We start from the raw sequence: 20,894 nt of genomic DNA on the forward strand, positions 1-20,894 counted from the left end.
TAATTTTACTAAGGGAGTACAAAGTACTAATTGATAGACAAGTTAGTTGGATTCATGCTAGTTAGTGGATTTGTATTTACATCATCATGATCAACCCATGACCGGCTCACCGTGGCAATAGTTTTTTTTTGTAACATCTCGACTGTTTACCCAGATTCGCAATAAAGAAATTTGTATTGCTGTGATAGCCTAGTCGTTAGGATGTCCGCCTTCTAATCGGAGGTCGGGGGTTCGACCCCGGGCACGCACCTCTAACTTTACAGAGTTATGTGCGTTTTAATTAATTAAATATCACTTGCTTTAACAGTGAAGGAAAACTTCGTGAGGAATGAGATGAGAGTTCTCCATAATGTTCTCAAAGGTGTGTGAAGTCTACCAATCCGCACCTGGCAAGCGTGGTAGACTATGGCCAAACCCTTCTCACTCTAAGAGGAGACCCGTGCTCTGTAGAAGCTGGTGATGGGTTGATCATAATGATGATGCAATAAAGAAATTTGTATTTGTACCTATATAGTCTACCACGCTGGCCATTTTGAAGCCTTTAGACCGAATACATTCTGATTATACAAAATGCGAAAGTGTGTCTGTCTGTCCGTCTGTCTGTCTGTCTGCTAGCCTTTCACGGCCCATTTGTTCAACCGATTTTGACGAAATGTAGTACAGCGATAGCTTGCATCCCGGGGAAGGACATAGGCTAATTTTTATCCCGGAAAATCAAAAGGTTCCCGCGGGATTTTTAAAAACCTAAATTCACACGGACGAAGTCGCAGGCATCTTCTAGTTATGTATATAAAGCGTATTATCATAAATTTAATCATCAAAGTGTTAAAATTCAACGAAGTATACGCAATAGGTATTATACATATAACAACTATGCTCGTTACATACCGATCTTGTTAGTTGCCTCAAGTTTTCAAACGAAATCCTTTAGCGTGGTTAGTACTAGGTCCACACTATTATCAATTCAGGGTTTGGACACACAACGGAATTAGAATAATTCAGCGAAGCTAACTACGTCGGCGCGCCCCTTCGACGGCTCCCGTTTACGTCTTATCGCGAGATAGATAAGAGTTTACGCAAAAGAAAGACAGGTTTTAGGTGTTTGTTGTATGCACAGAGCAACTCCTAGAGTAGGTACGCATATACAAGGTTTTGCATGAAAACAAAATCGTAAAATGTTGGCGGGGGACAGAGGAGAATGCTTTGTTGAGATTGGTGGACTTAAAAGTCACGTAATCAAAAACAATGTACGGAATGAGGGTACCGAACGGGCGTGGGCCAACTTTTATGCTAAGCAAGTGCCTTAGCTCGGCGAGCGGGGGTGTTCGGCTGTTAGGCGTCTATAGGTGGTGGTATGTGGTTGTACCTATGTTAACATTAAGACCACATACTGTGCAAGTTGAAGTGTACTTTATTGCGTCGTATTAAGAGTCGCTATTTATTTTAACGTTTTTGAGGAGTGAGCTTTCGTAACGCGTTCAACAATGTACAGTAGCCGGCAAGAAATATTGTACATCGACCTAATAAGAATGAGATTTCAGATTGTGTTTGAACCACCAACCTTTCATATTACAGTCCTCTCCTGTAACTGTTGAGCTATTGAGGCTTTATTTTTGTTTGATTGATTCGTTTTTTTGCAACAATTGCCCATTGCTAGACGATACGCCAAAGCTACATCAAAATTAATAACACAAATGTAGCCCTAGCCTTAAGTTTTCAACAGAGATCCAGCGTGGTGAAAATGCGACGAAGCGTATAATTTCACTCTGAGAGAACAGGGAAACTATTCTATAGATTGTGAATTGTGATGCATATAACAATATTATGATAATTAATATAGCTTATGCACAGAGAATTCAACTCCTAGAGTACGCATATACAAGGTTTTACATGAAAACAAAATTGTAAAATGTTAGCGGGGGTCAGGGTAAAATGCTTTGTTGTGATTGGTGGACTTAAAAGTCACGTAATCAAAACAATGTGCAGAATGAGGGGACCCACCGGGCGTGGGCCGACTGTTATGCACAGCAAGTGCCTACGCTTGGCGAGCGGGGGTGTTCGGCTACAAGGCGTCTATATAGGTGGGTGGTCTGTGGCTTAAATGTAAGGGTATTTAATGGCAATTCCGTTTTAGAAGACTTTTTCCCGCGACTAGCCTAGATTTAAGTGTTTTAACATCCCGTTGCAGTTTCAATAAACTAAGATAAGTATTGTTCAATCTTAAATCTAAATATATAAAATGAAAAGGTGACTGACTGACGGACTGACTGATGATCTATCAACGCACAGCTCAAACTACTGGACAGATTGGGTTGAAATTTGGCATGCAGATAGCTATTATGACGTAGGCATCCGTTAAGAAAGGATTTTTAAAAATTCAACCCCTAAGGGGGTGAAATAGGGGTTTGAAATTTGTGTAGTCCACGCGGACGAAGTCGCGAGCATAAGCTAGTAGATATATAAAATAATAAGACAACTTAAGTTACTTAGGTACTTACTATCAGTGGCGTGCACAGGATTTCAAGCCAGGGTATGCATTTAGGTATGAACTTATTTTCCGGGAGGTTTTAATGAAAAATAAGCATTGATTTATTACAACGAGGGTAAGCAGTGCGTTTATGCCTATATCAGCTGCACGCCACTGCTTACTATGCAATGTGCATACAAAAAAACTTGAAAATCAACGATCTCAACTTAACGTAATTTGAGTTCTAAATGACTTCAGGGCAAGTTTTTTTAAATCTACCTTTTATATTAGATAGCAATTACCTCGATTAATGCCTAATCTGGCGACAGAAGGTCTGGCTCGGTTTTTTGCGCAACGGATCAGCCTGGCTGTCTAGCGCGGAAATGCAGCCGGTAGGTATTCTTGGCACCATTCTACGTGGCCATACTAAAGGAGTATTTTGAAAACGTGTAAAATAAAAAACGTTTACATGGGTATAAATATTGGATACATCTTTATTTACAAAATTAAAAAAATTAAAATAAATTGCATCGGATCAAAAATCAAAAGCCAAGTCGTTCGTGTTTATTATAAAACAAATATTTACATATTTATGAAATATATTTCTATTGATCAAGATTTTATTAATAAATAATTGACAATTCTCAATATAAAATCTTTCGTTTTATAGTTTATTATTATAAATACAAACATATAAATAGAGGATTGTAAATAATAACTGTAGCTAAAATAAAAGAGTCACAATCAAGTAGTTTTAAGTTCAACCAGATATAGATAAATAAGTAGGTAAGTATGTATATATTTAAAATTTTAACGAGAAATTTCACCGCAGTTAATAGCCTCATTTGGTAACAGACGGGCTGGCTTATTTTTTGCGCAAAGGATCAGCCCGGCTGTCCAACGCGGAAATGCAGCTTTATGTTTTATTTTACTTAATATTTTCAAAAAAATAAAATAAGTAAATTTTCAAAATGATAAATTATAATCATTAAATTGTATTAAATAAAGTACATAAATAAATAGATATTATTTTCTTCTAATATCTTGACTGTATGCTTAGTACGAGATTTTATGTCTCACTAACGTTGATAGTATTCGAGTGTCGAAAACCTTCCACATTATAGTAAACTGGATCTTAACTTCCTTGTTTTAAAGCTAAAGTTTCTTTACACTTCTACATTCTACAACCAGCGCTTCAAGTGGAAACGTTGCGAAATTAAAATCAGTGGCATTGAATTTTTGACTTCAATTCAAGGCTCTTTAGGTCCATTTTCCTTTGACAGTATTGTGTTTCGACTCTCGAATTCTAGCACCGTTTGGTGAGACGTCAAATCGTATACTAAGCGTACTGTATTAAGACAGGTTCCAGTCTCAGATGAAAAATTATGATGATTGAGGCTAGGTTTCACCTTGAGTTATTACTTTTTGAAGATCCCATTCACATTCGTTTTGTTTGCTTAATATCAATACATATGATACTATACATATGGCTGGTCCGTATTTGATGCTACTCTAGCAATCGATTTTGTCAAGGGATCGCATGAGAGCAGTCTTGACGGCTTGCGCTGCGTGGACCAGGTCTCCACCACCGTTGACGGTCCTCAAGAACTATAAAAAATCAGAATTTTATGAATAACAAGTTACTTTAAAAACCAGTGAAGTGCGAATTGATTTCGCATAATATGAAGAGTTACGTATTGTCATAAAAGTTATTTTTTTAAGAAATAACACTTCTTAATTTTTTAGGAATGTGTAATAGCCCCTTTACCCCATTAGGGGTTGAATTTTCAAAAACCTTTCTTAGCACATGTCTACGTCATAATAGCCTATCTGCATGCTAAATTTCAGCCACATCCGTCCAGTAGTTTGAGCTGTGCGTTGATAGATCAGTCAGTCAGTCAGTCAGTCAGCTTTTCCTTTTATATACAGGATGTAACCAGAACGCTAGCAAAAACTTAGCGTTATTGTAACCTAAACACAATCCAATACCAATAACCATTTGCGTTTTAGTAATTTAGTATTTTTCAAGCCCGCAATTTATAGGTAGCGTGCAAAACTCGGGTCAATGCCCCGCCCACGACGCGGCATTGACTCCGAGTGATCTACTAACATAACGTTCGTTGACCTCTGACATCAGTCAGATGTTTTATTTGCAATATATCGTAAACTTTTACTAAATAATAGGACTTTTTTTTTATTATTTCGCGGTTTTTTTATTCTATCATTTCAGTAAAATTCCTAAAAGGCCGGCAACGCATCGGCGGTTCCTCTGGTGCTGCAAATGTTCATGGGTGGCGGTAATCACTTAACATCAGGTCACCCGCCAGCTCGTTTGCTCGCTCACATCGATCACTATAAAAAAAAAGTGGTCATCAGTACTGTCACCTGTCTTCATTTCTGCTAGAGTTTCGGTTACATCCTGTATATAGATTACTAGCTCGTCTCGGTGAAGAGGGTATAAAGATACGTACGTGTGACAATGGGCCACTTGCATATAGCGCGGCTTGCTGCACTACAGGAAGGGTGACTGCAGTGAAGGCGGCGGCAATGTTGTTGCTTCTCACGTTGAACGCGGTGTAGAGACGCTTCGCTGCACAGTACTGCTCGTTCAGGAGGCTGCACGTAGCAACAGAAAATAGTTTTTCACACCACTCGCTCGACAATACCTTATTACTGACATGTTAACTTAAAGGTGAAGTATGTCATCATAACATTCCAAGACTTAGCCGGGTTGTAATGTTATACTGAAATCCATTACGCCTTAAGGGATGTAATGTAATTTCAATTTAGAATATCCCGCACCCGAAGCAATTTTGTTCCTAAGTTCCTCCTTTCTAAGGAGTTTTTAGTTCATCAACTATTGCTGTCTCGCTTTGTTTGACGTATAATGGTGCCCCTTTCACCCGTATCCCGCGTGAAATTAAAAAAAAATGTTTAAATACGTACGCAAATTGGTATATGTTGCATTGGTCAAGGATGCGGTCCCAGGCCTCTTCGAATTGGTAGGTTCTTCCACCGCCAGGGCAGTTGCCACGGGGGCCAGTCTAGAATATAATAATTTTATAAAATAATGCAATACTAATACATGGCAGTGGGCAGACCATGTCTGTTGCAGAACCGATGGCCGCTGGGGCAGACGTTCTGTGTTCAGGTGTTCTGGAGTGGAGACCGCTTACTAACAGTCTGGAACGACCTCAAACCCGCTGAAGGTAGTGGGAAGTGGGTGGATGAGGAAGGCGGAGGACCGTGTGTGGTAGTTCGCTCTTGGGAAGGCCTATGCAAACAGGCTGATTGATTATTGATTGATAAAATACTAGCTGATACCCGGCGTGTGCAACTACGCTAAAAAAAGAGTGCCAATGCATTGTTTTATTGGTCTAAAACCATATTGGCATTATTGGCTTTCTAATGAAACCGGTTTGGGGCACATCGGTTGGACTGTTTCAAAGTCTATAACGGACACAAGTAGAAACTATTTTGTGTTTTAGGGAGGAGACTAGAAGAAGTCTAGTTGACTTGGCACAGCTGGGCTTGTTGAAAACTAATTATGTCTAACGCACCGAAACTTACAAAATATAGCAGGGATACGCAAAAAACGGTTGCCACATTGTTGTTTCAAAAACATTTCATTTCTGTTTGTTTAACAACCTCCTGATCTTGGATGAATCTCCAGATAAACTTTATCTAACGAATTTTGACGTTATGACAGTTTTTGTTTTGGGAATCTATCAAGATGTCAAATTTAATCCGTTAGATAGTTATATGGTGGTTGTGAAACAGGCCCTAACTACCGTTCTCAGAGTCGCTTAATCGTTACCTACTTAAGTTTAGTTAAAACGAGACAGAGCTATATCTCTCATATAAATCTGTCTCGTTTTAACTCAATCTTAAGTAACGATTAGTGACTCTGAGTGCGGCTGTAAGTGATGTTAATTGTTAAGTTAGGTATGGCAATTTTACGAACCATCGCACATTATGTTACATGAAACGTCTAAAAAGTACCTACCTACCATCAATATCAATAAAAGTCCAAATAGATTCAGGTTAGACAATACCAGACAGTAGGTAGTTTGATTAATGATGAAGCTATGAATGTTGGAACTGGCAAATATGGACTGATGGAGAATGCAAGTCATCGAGTATTAGAACTGATCTGAATATAGCACATATTGCAGCGTATCTTTGGATGATCTTTTCATAGATGAATGAAAGATACGTATGTAGTAGTAGTGTAAGTTGATAGATCAGTCAGTCAGTCACCTTTTCCTTTTATATATTTAGACTAGATGATGCCCGCGACTTTGTCCTCGTGGATTTAGATTTTTAAAAATCCCGGGGGAACTCTTTAATTTTCCGGGATAAAAAGTCTCTGTCCTTCCCCGGGATGTAAGCTAACTCTGTACCAAATTTCATCAAAATCAGTTAAACTGTTGGGCCGTAAAAAGCTAGCAGACAGACACATAGATAGAAACATTTTCGCATTTATAATATTAAGTATGGATATGGATGAAATTAATGGAATACACACCGAGTAACGGACGGCGTTGGGGCTCGTGACTAGTCTGACAATGGCGTCGATGTGGTGATGGATGCGTCGGAAGAAGATGACCAACGCAGCTCGCAGGTTGCCTCGGCTACTGACAGCGGTGTTGATGAGCTGGAAAATACACAAGATAAAGTTAAAAACTAAAACCCGACTATGTCCTACGTTCGTCTTAATATAGTTGTTGGCTAACATTGCCATGTCGTTGCAAGATTCAGTCAGCATTACCCGTAGAGGGGCATTTCACCAAAGTCGAAGAACTCCAGGATGGTGGTGGTGACGTTATGGATACTTACAGCAGCCTGGCAGATCTTGTGGCCTGGCTGAATACGTCGCTTGACGTCTTCAAATCATTTACGATGGTGTAGAGGAAAGACCAAAGATAGCTGGATAGAGTCAGTTAAAGTATAGCTGCCTGGTGGAACTTGTAGATGACAGGAATGAGGAGGAGCTGTTGATGATGATAATACCGATTATGGAGTATTTATAGCAGCAGGCACGCAGGAATCACCATGGACGCCGTTGGCTGTTTCACCGACGATGGCGATGATTACGTGTAAAGACCAAAGATAGCTCGATAGAGTCAGTTAAAGTTAGTCGCCTGGTGGTACTTGATGATGATGGAAGATGACAGGAATGAGGAGGAGTTGTTGATGATGATATTGCAGACGATGGAGTACATACCGCAGCAGGCACGCAGGAATCACCAGGGACGCCGTTGGCCGTTTCCCCGAGGATGGCGATGATCTGGAGCGCGACTATGGCCTGGCTGTGGCTGTCGTCGAACATGAACCAGCCATTGCAAGTCTCAGACAAGATGTGCGATAAGAGGGGTCTGTCAGCTCCGTCATAGAACGCCAGGACGCCGTTGGTGACGTTTCTGAGTCGTAGAGTAACATGTAATAATTTCAATTGTGAGTTATAACGGGAACTTAAGAGTACACTTCTTACAAGCTTCTCCATACATTACGCCTATTATTCTGTTCTTTGTTGTTCTAGATCTATAACTAAACCATATATCGATTTATCGCTCCATTATCTATGCCATAAAAACAATTAATACAATAAAATTATACACATTTGTTTTTAAAGTTGAAGAAGTTTGGCCCTTGAAATATCTCTTTTAGGGCAAATTTTGAGGCAACTTCGTGCGTAACTATATAGACTATATAAAAAACTAAAAAATTAAAAAATTAACCACTATAAGTCACGCTTTACTTTATAATAATTTTAAATGTCTTTAAAACGTCGTTTGTGTAAAAAATGTTGTCTTTTGCCAAATATAGGCATTAATCCAAACGACAATTTGCAATTTTGAGTTTGCCGTTTGTCAAGCAAAATTTCGCCCTGCCTCTCTCGGGGTGAGGTGTGGTTAGAAGGAAAGGGTGACACGCACAGATAACATTGTTTCCGTCATCTGTGGAAACAACACTATTTTAGGTTCCATCCACCAACAAGTTATCGCTTCCATGAAGCGAGCTCTTAAGCCGAGTTTCCATCACTACCCATTACTATCACTATTCACTACCCCTATTATTAGTACGAAAGTGAGTATGTTTGTTGGTTTATTAACGTAGGAACGAATTGATCTGCTTTATTGTGACGCGATTGAAGGACAAACCAACAAACCAATACACTTTCGCATTTATAATATGCGTAGGGATATGGGTACATCATTGAATACCTGTTCAATTTCCCATTGTCGGGAATTACAGAAACTTCCGAGATGTCGTAGAGGTTGACATCCGCGGTTGGCAGGCACAGCGCGCTCTGTTGGCAAAAACAAAATTTTTAGTGGCTACCAATAAGCTGTGTTTAACCTAGTGGTTAGGACATCCGCCTTCTAATCGGAGGTCGGGGGTACGATCCCGGGCACACACCTTTAACTTTTCGGAGTTATGTGCGTTTTAATTAATTAAATATCACTTGCTTTAACCGTGAAGGAAAGCATCGCGTGAGGAAACCTGCATGCCTGAGAGTTCTATATAATGTTCTCAAAGGTATGTGAAGTCTACCAATCCGCACATGGCCAGCGTGGTAGACAATGGCCAAAACCCTTCTCACTCTGAGAGGAGACCCGTTCTCTGTAGTGAGCCGGTGATGGGTTGATCATGATGATGATGATGAATAGTGGCTTCGTTACCCTACAACAAGATGGTCAAGTCATAAAAATTTATTCAACTTGGCCTAAGAATAGTCGCGACAGGACGAGATGGCAATCGGAGTATGAGGCGGGGGGACGCCCCGCATACCCGCACGTCACCCGCGCTATCCCGCACCAGGTTAGCTAGGGGCTGTGCGGGTATGCAGAACGTCCCCACCCCGATTGCCATTGCGACCTGTCGCGGACTATACACGTGTAAGATTCGCGTCGTAGTCTAGAAGAATGTTAAGTATGTGAAAGGAAAAAAAAATTTTGCAAATTGGTCGAGCAACCTCGAAAAATTAATCTGTGAACATACATTTAAAAAAAAATGCCGAAGTGAGAACCACCATCTTTTTGGTAGTCGGTTAAAAAGAGGAGAAGACGACCGAAGAAAAGGTGGAGGGATTGCATGAAAGAGAATAATATGCTTGAAAAAGGGGTGGATAATACGTTGACGAATGATAAAAGTGAGTGGAAGAAGAAGACATGTTGTACCGACCCCAGTAGCGTGGGATAAGGTAAGAAGATGATCCCGCGTTCATGACGCGCAGGTGTGGCCATGGCACTAGGTACTCGTCATCATTTGTCTATTCAAGAGTTCAATTAAGCGTGCGGCTAAATCATCATTATTGGAACATTCTAACGAGGACTCTCGTCATGTACTGGCAGATTGAAATTCCAATTAATTTAGCTTCAGAAATCAGAATACGAATAATAATAAGTATAATTATTAGGTACTCGTAGTATTTAAATCAGTCGTTTGGAAACTCATTTGTGGGAATTAGTGTAATATTTTGTAATAAAACAGCTTTCATAATTCTAATAAGTTTTAAATGTGATATTGTGAATTATAATTTAAAAAATAGGTACCGGACTGAGTTGTAGGCTCTTTTCGGACCAGGGCGCGTTAGTAACCCTCGTAGCTCTTGTTTTAAGTTTACATAATATACAGGGTGTACCTAACTAGAATGCTGGCAAAAACGAAGACAGGTGATAGGGATGATTAAGTACTGATATAGGTACCACAAAAAAAACGCGAAAATTACTTACATAAAAAAATCCTATAATTTTGTAAAAGTTTACGATACATTGCAAACAAAACATCTGACTGATGCTAGAGGTCAACGAACGTTGCATAAGTAGGCCAGTCGGAGTCAATGCCACGTCGTAGCGGGGCATTGACCCGAGTTTTACACGCTATACATTGCGGGTTTGAAAAATTACTAAATCACTAAAACTACAAAATGAGGCAAATGGTTATTGTGGTATTGGATTGTGTTTGGGTAGTATAACAATAACGCTAAGTTTTTGCTAGCGTTCTGGTTACACCCTGTATAAGTCATTAATTTAACGATACCTACTTTGTTAACTTATTATGTAATATTTCACTGCGGTCTCATAGACCCAAACTAATAAAATTCACGGGGTTGTATGTATCTACTGGAATAGTCAAATAGTCCAGTTAGATGGTAGCAACGGCCTTTGATGACAGATAATTGTTTTATTCGTGTTAAAATCAGTCAATTATTTAAATTCACAAACAAACGATCAAAAAACCGTTCAACATTGACACTTCCAAATTGGAACAAGACGGCGGCCAACCACAACTAACCAATCGGAACAATTCTCTAACAAGCACGTTGACAGATGCGGTTACGATCTCCCTGGTGAATTATTTGGAAAACAGTTTCCAGTTATCTCTATTGGGAATTTCGAGTCAATTTTTCGACCACGCTAACAAACGAACGTCAACATTACAATTTTGCTACCAATAATATTTTGTCAACAAATTGTTAAAAACTTATATTGGATAAAATGAAATGAAAGTTTGTTTAACTAATAGGTATTTAGTTACACAATTATAAGCTTTAAAGTTGCCTAAACATGTAAAATCTAAATCGTCACACTGTAGCCAGCAGGTTCTGCCAGCAAACCTTGCAAGGTTTCAGCTGACGTTAGAGATCGTGCAGAAATGGTTCACATAAGTTTAGAAATATAAATACTTGAAATAGAAATAGTTTTTATTTGCTAGAATGTGGTACAATATACATTTTAACCCCCTATTTTACCCTCTTAGGAGTTGAATTTTTAACCGACTTCCAAAACTACTACAAAGTAAAAAATAACTTTGGTTTCTAGTTTCTACACGTGTAGGTATGTATGTTGAAGTCGGGCGAGCTGGACGCTTTGATTTCTAGTTTCTTTTATGCTCGCCCGACTTCATACATACATACCTACACGTGTAGAAACTAGAAACAAAAGTTATTTTTTACTTTGTAGTGGTTTTGGAAGTCGGTTTTTTTATAATTTTTTTTATCAAAAATCCTTTTTAGCGGACGCCTACGTCATAATAGCTATCTGCATGCCCAGCCCAATCCGTCCACTGGTTTGAGCTGTGTGTTGATAGATCAGTCAGACAATCAGCTTTTCTTTTTTATATGTATTTAGAAGTATCATTAAGCCACTAATTTGGAACAATTTGGCAGTTACACAAAGATGTTAGTTTAGGTTTAAAACGAAAATCAACTTCAATGAAAATTCAATACACGAATGTATTTCAGCGTGATCTCAGTACACGAAACTGTCACGTCAAACGCATTACCATGTAAATCTGCGGGTTCCCACGTGAATTCATATCCAGAGATAAGTACCGAGATACTCCGTAATGTGTGCATAAATCTTGGGATTTGACAAATAGGTGGGCTTATGTAATAGTAGATCTGAATATATGGAGCTAGGTAGGTACTTTGATCTTGTATAAGAATTTCTGGGATAAGGCGACAGTCACGGATTCCCATTAAAGTAATAAAAATAAAAATCTATACTTAAAAATATTATAAACAGGTAAAGTTTGTAAGTTAGTAGAGGGGTAATCTCTGGAACTACTGAATCGATTTTGAAAATTCTGTCATCGGTGGAATCCGCATTGTTTTGGATCTGAGGCTACTTAATAGCTATTGAGAGTATTTTACTGAGGCTTTACTGTACTTTGAATTTGCTCAGACTGTACTCCAAATTACAACTAGACAGATTTACGTCGGTTACATAACTCTGTCTCGTTTTAACTCTAAATAAAGTCTGAGCAAAGGCAAAGCATACTCTATAGATCTCAAACTCAGTAAACTTCTCGAAACGTTTTGACAGATTTTCACTGATATAATCGACTTTCAATAACCGGGACTTTATTGCCTACATTCCTCTGCCAATCCGCCAGGATGGTGGACTATGGCCAAACCCTTTCTCATTATGATAGAAAAACCGTTGGCGTTCTCAGTGGTGAGCCGTCGATGGGTTGATAATCATGATGATTGTCTAAATTATGCTCTCTAAGATACAAAGGCACAACGAAGGCATGAAATATTCAAATCAATTTTAGCACTTTAAAATTCACGGACACCCTATCGCTTAAAGCGAATGTCATTCCCAAATCGAGATTTCAATACACGAGTACAGGGTTTCGGCTCGACAATGTCACGCCAAACATAATATTCTCGGAAATCTGCGAGTTCCCAGATAAATCCGTGTTGAGAGATGAGAATTGAAGAGATGTGTACATAAATCATAACTAATACCTACATCCTAATGGAGTTTTGAGATCAGTTGGCGTTATATTTTCAGAAGTGGTGGATTCTAATAAATTCAACATCAACAGACTTATGAACTGCTTGTAAAATTCAATTTTACTGAAGGAAATCTGAAATTGAAATTGGAAAATCTGACTGACTGACACATCAACGTTCAGCTATACTAATATTATAAAGAGGAAAGGTTATTTTGTTTCTAATCTATAAACTCTGAAACTACAGAATCAATAATTCTTTATTTTTATACGAGTGTAATTCTATTAACTGTATTTTGTTGATATAATAAAATTGTACCTAATATTTTATTTCTGATACAATTTGATCCTTATTTCTGGGCACATAGCATATTACAGGCAGAATTATAACATATATGTACACTCTCGAAAAACAATTTGCACAAAACAAAAAATCAAAAAGAAATAAATGACTTACCTGTGCGAAAAGAAATACCAATACGAGAGGTAGCATTTTGATGCTCCTATGTAGACCAAACGGTATATACTATACAAGTGCAACCCTCAAAAATATCTCTATTTATATCAATTTTGTTATAATTATGTAAACAAAATAACAACGTAAAATTAAAGAACACAACTGTTCAAATCGACCGCGCTTCGCAAACATAGGGTTAACAAATTCAAATTTACTATCACAGAAAATATTATTATCTTTTATGAACGTTAAAATAGAGTTTGAATTTGATTAAAAATTGTTTTCACAAGTGTAAAAATAAGTTTGTAATGAAATTATTGTTCAATAGATTTCAAACAAGACCTGCAATTAAATCGTTTATTCTAAGTGTTTATCGTTTACAAATTATTGTTTTGTATTTTGTTAACAATAATGTGAAATTAAGACATTATTCTGGTGTTTAACGTTTTAATCTGCAAATAATAAATATGTGAAAGGTGGTTCTTTTGTATTTATCTGAATTTACCTTTGATGCAAGCTGTGATAGCCTAGTGATTAAGACGTCGGCCTCCTATTCGGTAGGTCTGGGGTTCGATACCGGTTATGAATTTCTAACTGTTCGGAGTTTGTGCGTTATAAATAACTAGCTTATGCTCGCGATATTAGTCCACCCCGCTCGCCAAGTGTAGATTGGCAGACTTCACACACAAGAACATTATGGAGAACTCTCAGGCTCTCACTCCTTCACCGCCGTTAAAAGAAGTGATATTTAGTCTAAATATATAAAAGGAAAACGCGACTGACTGACTGACTGATCTATCAACGCACAGCTCAAACTACAGGACCTATCGCGCTGAAACTTAGCATGCAGATAGCTATTATTATGACGTAGGCATCCGCTAAGAAACGATTTTTTGAATTTGTGTAGTCCACGCGGACGAAGTTGCGAGCATAAGCTAGTAAGTACCTATAGTATAATATAGATTCATGGATAGTACAATAAATGATGTCGAACCGAACCCAGATTTAAAACGACATGCCTTGCATTGTTTTGAGCTAGTTCTGTGGAATAGGTAAGGCAAAGGCGCAAAAATGGAAGGGTTAGCAGTGCCTTTTTGCAGCTATGAAGTGCGCACCACTGAGATATATTATAGGACTAGCTTATGCTTCTACTTCGTCCGCGTGGACTACACAAAATTTCGAACCCCTATTTCGCCCCCTCAGGAGTTGAATTTTCAAAAATCCTTTCTTAGCGGATGCCTACGTCATAATAGCTATCTGCATGCCAAATTTCAGCACGATCCGTCCAGTAGTTTGAGCTGTGCGTTGATAGATCAGTCAGTCAGTCAGTCAGTCAGTCACCTTTTCCTTTTATATATTTAGAAGAAGATAATATACATTCATGGATACTGTAGTACTATCAATAATGTCGAACCGAACCCAGATGTAACACGATATGCCCTGCAGTGTTTTGAGCTAGTTCTGTGGAATAGGTAAGGCAAGTATAGGTTCTCGCTGTGCCGGCACTTCATCACTCGAAGCGCAAAAATGTAAGGGTAAGCAGTGCCTTTTTACATCTATGAAGTGCACACCACTGAGATATATTATAGTATAATAATATACATTCATGGATAGTACAATAAATAATGTCCAACCGAACCCAGATGTAAAACGACATGCCTTGCAGTGTTTTGAGCTAGTTCTGTGGAATTGGTAAGGCAAAGGCGCAAAAATGGAAGGGTAAGCAGTGGCTTTTTGCAGCTATGAAGTGCGCACCACTGAGATATAGTATACCTAATATACTTTCATGGATAGTACTATAAATAATGTCGAACCGAACCCAGATGTAACACGATATGCCTTGCAGTGTTTTGAGCTAGTTCTGTGGAATAGGTAAGGCAAAGGCGCAAAAATGTAAGGGTAAGCAGTGCCTTTTTGCATCTATGAAGTGCACACCACTGAGATATATTATAGTATAATATACATTCATGGATAGTACAATAAATAATGTCGAACCGAACCCAGATGTAAAACGATATGCCTTGCAGTGTTTTGAGCTAGTTCTGTGGAATAGGTAAGGCAAGTATAGGTTCTCGCTGTGCCGGCACTTCATTACTCGAAGCGCAAAAATGTAAGGGTAAGCAGTGCCTTTTTACATCTATGAAGTGCACACCTCTGAGATATATTATAGTATAATAATATACATTCATGGATAGTACAATAAATAATGTCGAACCGAACCCAGATGTAAAACGATAGTCGATATGCCTTGCAGTGTTTTGAGCTAGTTCTGTGGAATAGGTAAGGCAAGTATAGGTTCTCGCTGTGCCGGCACTTCATTACTCGAAGCGCAAAAGGAATGGCTCGCGGCGTTTCGCCATTTACCTGGTTGGTACATTTGCGTAGGGTTGTCACTGAAAAAATAAAATAAAATATTCATTTGCTTTAATAAGCAAGTGAATTTTCGGTTTAAAGAATTTATTCTCAAAAAGAACATACTGTTCACTTACATTAAGATTAATTATATATACATTTTAGTAACTACTAACACAGACGCATGCATTACAAATTCAATTTTTAAATTTTACTATGATAATACTAATATAATAATTTTTCTTTTCGATTTCGAGAGCGTCTTTTGCTTATTTTGTAAAAGAAAACGCTCTCACGTTATGTTCTATGGGTTCGTTACGTACATAAACGTAAAGCTTTACACTTCGCACAAAACAAAAATGGCACTTTCCAAAAATATGCAGCTCTGAGTTAGCTAGGGACAACAGCTACGAGTATAAGGCTGCGGATACACCTGTAAATTTAACGTGATTAACTAACGACTATTAAGATAAACACTCTTATAAGCACACTAGCTTATGCTCGCGACTTCGTCCGCGTGGACTACAAAATTCAAACCCCTATTTCACCCCCTTAGGAGTTGAATTTTCAAAAATCCTTTCTTAGCGGATGCCTACGTCATAATAGCTATCTGCATGCCAAATTTCAGCCCGATTCGTCCAGTAGTTTGAGCTGTGCGTTGATAGATCAGTCAGTCAGTCAGTCAGTCAGTCACCTTTTCCTTTTATATATATAGATATTTACCTTTGTTTTGTTGTTAACACGGCACGTGAGTAAAATTTATAGGTGTAATCGCGGCCTAACAACAGCTGTGAGAAAAACAAGTCCATACAACAGTGAGTGAACATACATATCACAATTTTCGTCACCTGGAAGGAGTATGGCAGTTTTTATTAAACCCATACATACCCCTTTGGTTTCTACACGGCATCGTACCGGAACGCTAAATCGTCTTTGCCGGTAGGGTGGTAACTAGCCACGGCCGAAGCCTCCCACCAGACCAGAAATTTAGAAATTATGAAATTCCAAACCCCTGCCAGGAATCGAACCCGGGACCTCCCACTAATAAGACCACAGCGCTCATCACTGCGCCAGGGAGGTCGTCAAAAACATAGTCGGCACTTGCCGAACAGTTTGGTCTGATGTGTACTGGAGCCTTACGAGTATGACAAGCCTATATGCTATTTCACTTTTTATTGATTCTCTAAGTCGGATTTTTTCCCGGAAAATGCGACAAAAAATTCAAAGTTTTTCGGATATTCGGAAAAAATATTATTATTTTTCACTTAGTTGCAACCCTACATAGTGCAATAAAGTTCCCAGCAACTAAAAACTGTTTACGAACCAACCGACATCGTCAGCACTTCTCATTTGCACTTAACAATAGCGTACTTTAGTGACTTATTAACTTAATGAGATATTATCGTAACAGTAATGTAATATACGTTCAATACTATACCTACTACATTATATTCATGTAACTTTTTGAGTTAACAGTGACATGTGAAAATGAAAATAAATATTTGTAGGTCAACTTATTAGGACGATTAATCTGAATATATAAAAGGAAAGCTGACTGACTCATTGACTGACCTACTGACACACCTGAAACTACTGGACGGATCGGGCTGGGCTGACATTTGGCATGCCGATAGCTATTATGACGTAGACATCCGCTAAGAAAGGAGTTTTGAAAATGGGGTGTATTTTCTAAGGGGTAAAATAGGGGCTTGAAATTTATGTAGTCCACGCGGACGTAGTCGCTGGAATAAGCTAGTACTTATTATATAAGTCAAGACTCTACTATCGATCGACTTGCAGAACGCAATTTTTTTTGTTTGTAATAACTTGTCTAGTCCGTCCAGTCACATAGAAGTCATTGTTTCATGCATGTTTTAACTTTCATGTAAGATTGTAAGCGTTTATTATTTTCATAAAGGTACAGAAACGGGTCTCAGAAAACAGCCTCAACAATACTGTAGAGTGTAGAGACTAGAGACACCCATATCTGACAAAAATAACAATAACTCCACTCGTGAAACAATAGAGACATTCTGAGGCGAAACAATTTCACGGAGATTCTTGATCCGCAGATTTATGCAACATTTGTACGCGGGCTCCACTCCACTGTGTAAACTCAAATACTATGGCGTGCTGCGACCGTGGTAAGAGCAGAGCGGATTCATAAACGGAGCGGGTTAATAAGCGTAGCGGTGCTGTGAATCAAGCTACACACTCTTTACACAAGCAAGACGCGTCGTCGCGCGTCGGCGTCTCTTAGAAAATCAAAATAAAATTGGTACACCGATGAAACTGTCTTGTTTCGATTATGTAACTCTTATATCATATCCTATGCAGAAAGAAGTGTTGTATTATAAAGCTTCTAAATTCTAACCTTATAATTTTAATCACCTACACTAAGGTAAATATTTTTCTTAGTCAGCGTATACGTTTCCAACTTACAAATTAATCACAAACGAATTCCCAATCCATACTTCCATACTAAGTTATATTATAAATGCGAAAGTCTGTGGCTGTCTGTCTGTCTGCTAGCCTTTCACGGCCCATCCGTTCAACTGATTTTGACGAAATTTGGTACAGCGATAGCATGCATCCCGGGGAAGGACATAGGCTACTTTTTATCCCGGAAAATTAAAGAGTTCCCACGGGATTTTTAAAAACCTATACCACAAAGTCGCGGGTATCATCTAGTGTAATATACAATCCGCTCCGCTCATGAATGCGCCTGACCCGAAAGTCCAATCCACGAATAAAGCTGGAAGGTAATCCACTGTTTCCTGTGGGATGGTCCGCGTGATTGCAAACAGGGTGTTCGCAAAACAAAGAAAATATGTCGCGAACACATCGCATACAAAAAAGTAGGTTGAGTTTCGATCAACACAACAATTGTTAGGTACTAGCCATCATCATCATCATCATGATCAACCAATAACCGGCTTACGACAGAGCACAGGTCTCTCAGAGTAAGAAGGGTTTTTGGCGATATTCTACCACGCTGGCCAAGTGCGGATTGGCAGACTTCACACACCTTTGAGAACATTTTTTTTTAAATAATGGTGAGCAAACAAGCAGGCGGGTCACCTGATGTTAAGTGATAACCGCCACCCATGAACATTTGCAGTACCTACCAGAGGAACCACCAATGCGTTGCCGGCCTTTCAGGAATTTGTTTGTCTTGAACACTCTTGAATAACCCCATGTTGTAATCTATGGAGAACATTATGGAGAACTCTCAGGTATGCAGCAGGTTCCCTCACTATGTGTTCCTTCACCGTTAAAACAAGTTAGAGGTGCGTGCCCGGGATCGAACACCCGACCTCAGATTAGGAGGCGGGCCTAGCCACTAGGCTATCACAGTACCGTATTTTATTTTTGTAACCTCCTTACTCTACATCTCATCTCTCCTTCTCTTTTTCCTCGAAATTCCACGAGCATGTAGGTACGAAGCGATTTGCCTCCTCGTTTCTGATTTGGGTCTCTTGTCTGGAATTTTGTCAGCGCTTTAGGTAAAAGAACACATGAACCTCTATATTTTCCTGGAATAAAAAGGAACTTTTTATCTGCCTTACGGCGGTTACGCACTCATCCGATCCGAGTCCGTGAAAATACATTCCTTTTTGTTTGTAGATAAATCGCTGGTATTCTCACGGATGACGGATAGAACTCAGATGACGGCAGTGCAGTGCGTAATCGCTGTTAGTCTGCAAAATCGGTAAGTACAGCTGTACCGAATATTAACCCGAATAGATAGGCAAGCAGATAGACGGACACACAGATTTGTGCTCTTGTACTTTTTAAGGTATCTTGTCGTATTAATACAATCACCATACAGCAGACTTCATCAAAATTATACTTAACAAAAACCTTCGAGAAACTTAAAACTGATTTATCACGTTTAAATAAATAATTTGACTCCTAAGCCGCGAAAAAAATCACCCTGCGGGCTAAGATAAGCGGGATCTTCTTATAAATTATTTATTAACTGCTCCCCGACACTTCTCTTGTTGCGAAGCGCTTTGTTCGAGAATTTTATTCCTAAAAACCGGCAAAACGAAATGAGAAATATTTCTTGCTGTTTGGACAACGGTTTGAGGAATTAATTCAGGATTTAAATGTTTATAATGACGAATATTTAATTGCGTTTTGATTTATATATACAAGTATCAGATTAAAGAAATATAAATACCTGGCTAAAGTTATTAAGACCCCATGAATTTTAAACAGTCTACGTAGGAAGATAATGAAAAATCATTCTTGAAAGGTAAGTATTTTGGGTAAAAAATTCGCCAAGAGCGAGACTCTCGGATGCCAAATGCGTGCCATTTTATAATTAGGACGCTTCGAAGTTAGTAATTAGAAGAAATCGTCTTGTCGAATAGCAACTCGTTTATTGGGTTGTTGAGTCAAGAGATGATTCAAGATCAACCAATCGCCAGCTCACTGCAAAGTGAGAAGGGTTTGGCCATAGTGTACCCACGCTGGCCATGGGCGGATTGGTAGACTTCAAACACCTTTGAGAACATTATGGAGAACTCTCATCTCATTCCTCACGATGTTTTCCTTCACCGTTAAAGCAAGTGATATTTAATTACTTAAAACGCACATAACTCCGAAAAGTTAGAGGTGCGTGCCAGGGATCGAACCCCGACCTCCGATTAAAAGGCGGACGTCCTAACTATTAGGCTATCACAGCTATTAGTTATTGAGCGCAAAATAAAAAATCCAAATTTATTTATATAGTCTGTGGTAGTGAGTCTATGAAATAAAACTCTTTCTGTGACTATTTAAAGATGACTAGATGATGTCCGCGACTTCGTCCGCGTGGATTTAGGTTTTCAAAAATCGCGTGAGAACTATTTGATTTTCCGGGATAAAAAGTTGCCTAGGTCGATTTCCGGGATGTAAGCTACCTCTGTACCACGGGTTAAACTGATGGGCCTTTAATAATCCCGTGGGAACTCTGATTTTCCGGGATAAACGTAGCCTATGTCCTTCCCCGGGATGTAAGATAACTCTGTATCAAATTTCGTCGAAATCGGTTGAACCGTTGGGCCGTGAAAGGCTAGCAGACAGACACACTTTTTCGTTAATAATATTAGTATGGATAGTATGGATGGATTTAAAAACTATTAGATTGAACTCAGTCTCAAAACATTTAGGAACACAGTCACCCTACATCTGAGGCGTTTTGTATGACGTTAATAACAGATGTTAGGACGGACGTTTGGAGGCAGCGTCTTCAAAATAAAGACGATATTAAATTCTCGAAAATGTGCAGTCTTGGTGCTAATGTTACTAATTTACAGCACGTTACAGTAACTTAACTAAGTTAAAGTTATGAAGAGACTAAATTGACACTTCAAACTTAAA

General features: G+C 38.8%; 1 protein-coding gene across 1 annotated transcript; it reads right to left on the reverse strand.

Moving 5' to 3' along the window:
• Positions 1-3,968: 3,968 nt before the first annotated feature.
• Positions 3,969-9,343, reverse strand: LOC117992691 (fibroin light chain-like). Its single transcript, XM_069506014.1, has 7 exons — positions 9,332-9,343; positions 8,695-8,780; positions 7,695-7,890; positions 6,996-7,124; positions 5,414-5,511; positions 4,939-5,083; positions 3,969-4,075 (listed from the first exon to the last, which is right to left on the reverse strand). Exons 1-7 carry the CDS (start codon positions 9,341-9,343, stop codon positions 3,980-3,982), a joined length of 762 nt encoding a protein of 253 aa, XP_069362115.1. The 3' UTR covers positions 3,969-3,979.
• Between the last annotated feature and the right edge of the window lie 11,551 nt (positions 9,344-20,894).

The sequence above is a fragment of the Maniola hyperantus genome, chromosome 22 (assembly GCF_902806685.2).
Source record: "Maniola hyperantus chromosome 22, iAphHyp1.2, whole genome shotgun sequence".
Classification (NCBI taxonomy): domain Eukaryota; kingdom Metazoa; phylum Arthropoda; class Insecta; order Lepidoptera; family Nymphalidae; genus Maniola; species Maniola hyperantus.

What these genes read in the sequence shown, in the direction of transcription:
- LOC117992691 (XM_069506014.1), bottom strand. An exon ending in ATTCCTGCGTGCCTGCTGCG is followed by an intron (nt 7,125 to 7,694) that starts GTATGTACTCCA and finishes TGTATTTTCCAG; the next exon opens with CTCATCAACACCGCTGTCAG. An exon ending in TGCAACATATACCAATTTGC is followed by an intron (nt 5,084 to 5,413) that starts GTACGTATTTAA and finishes TGCTACGTGCAG; the next exon opens with CCTCCTGAACGAGCAGTACT.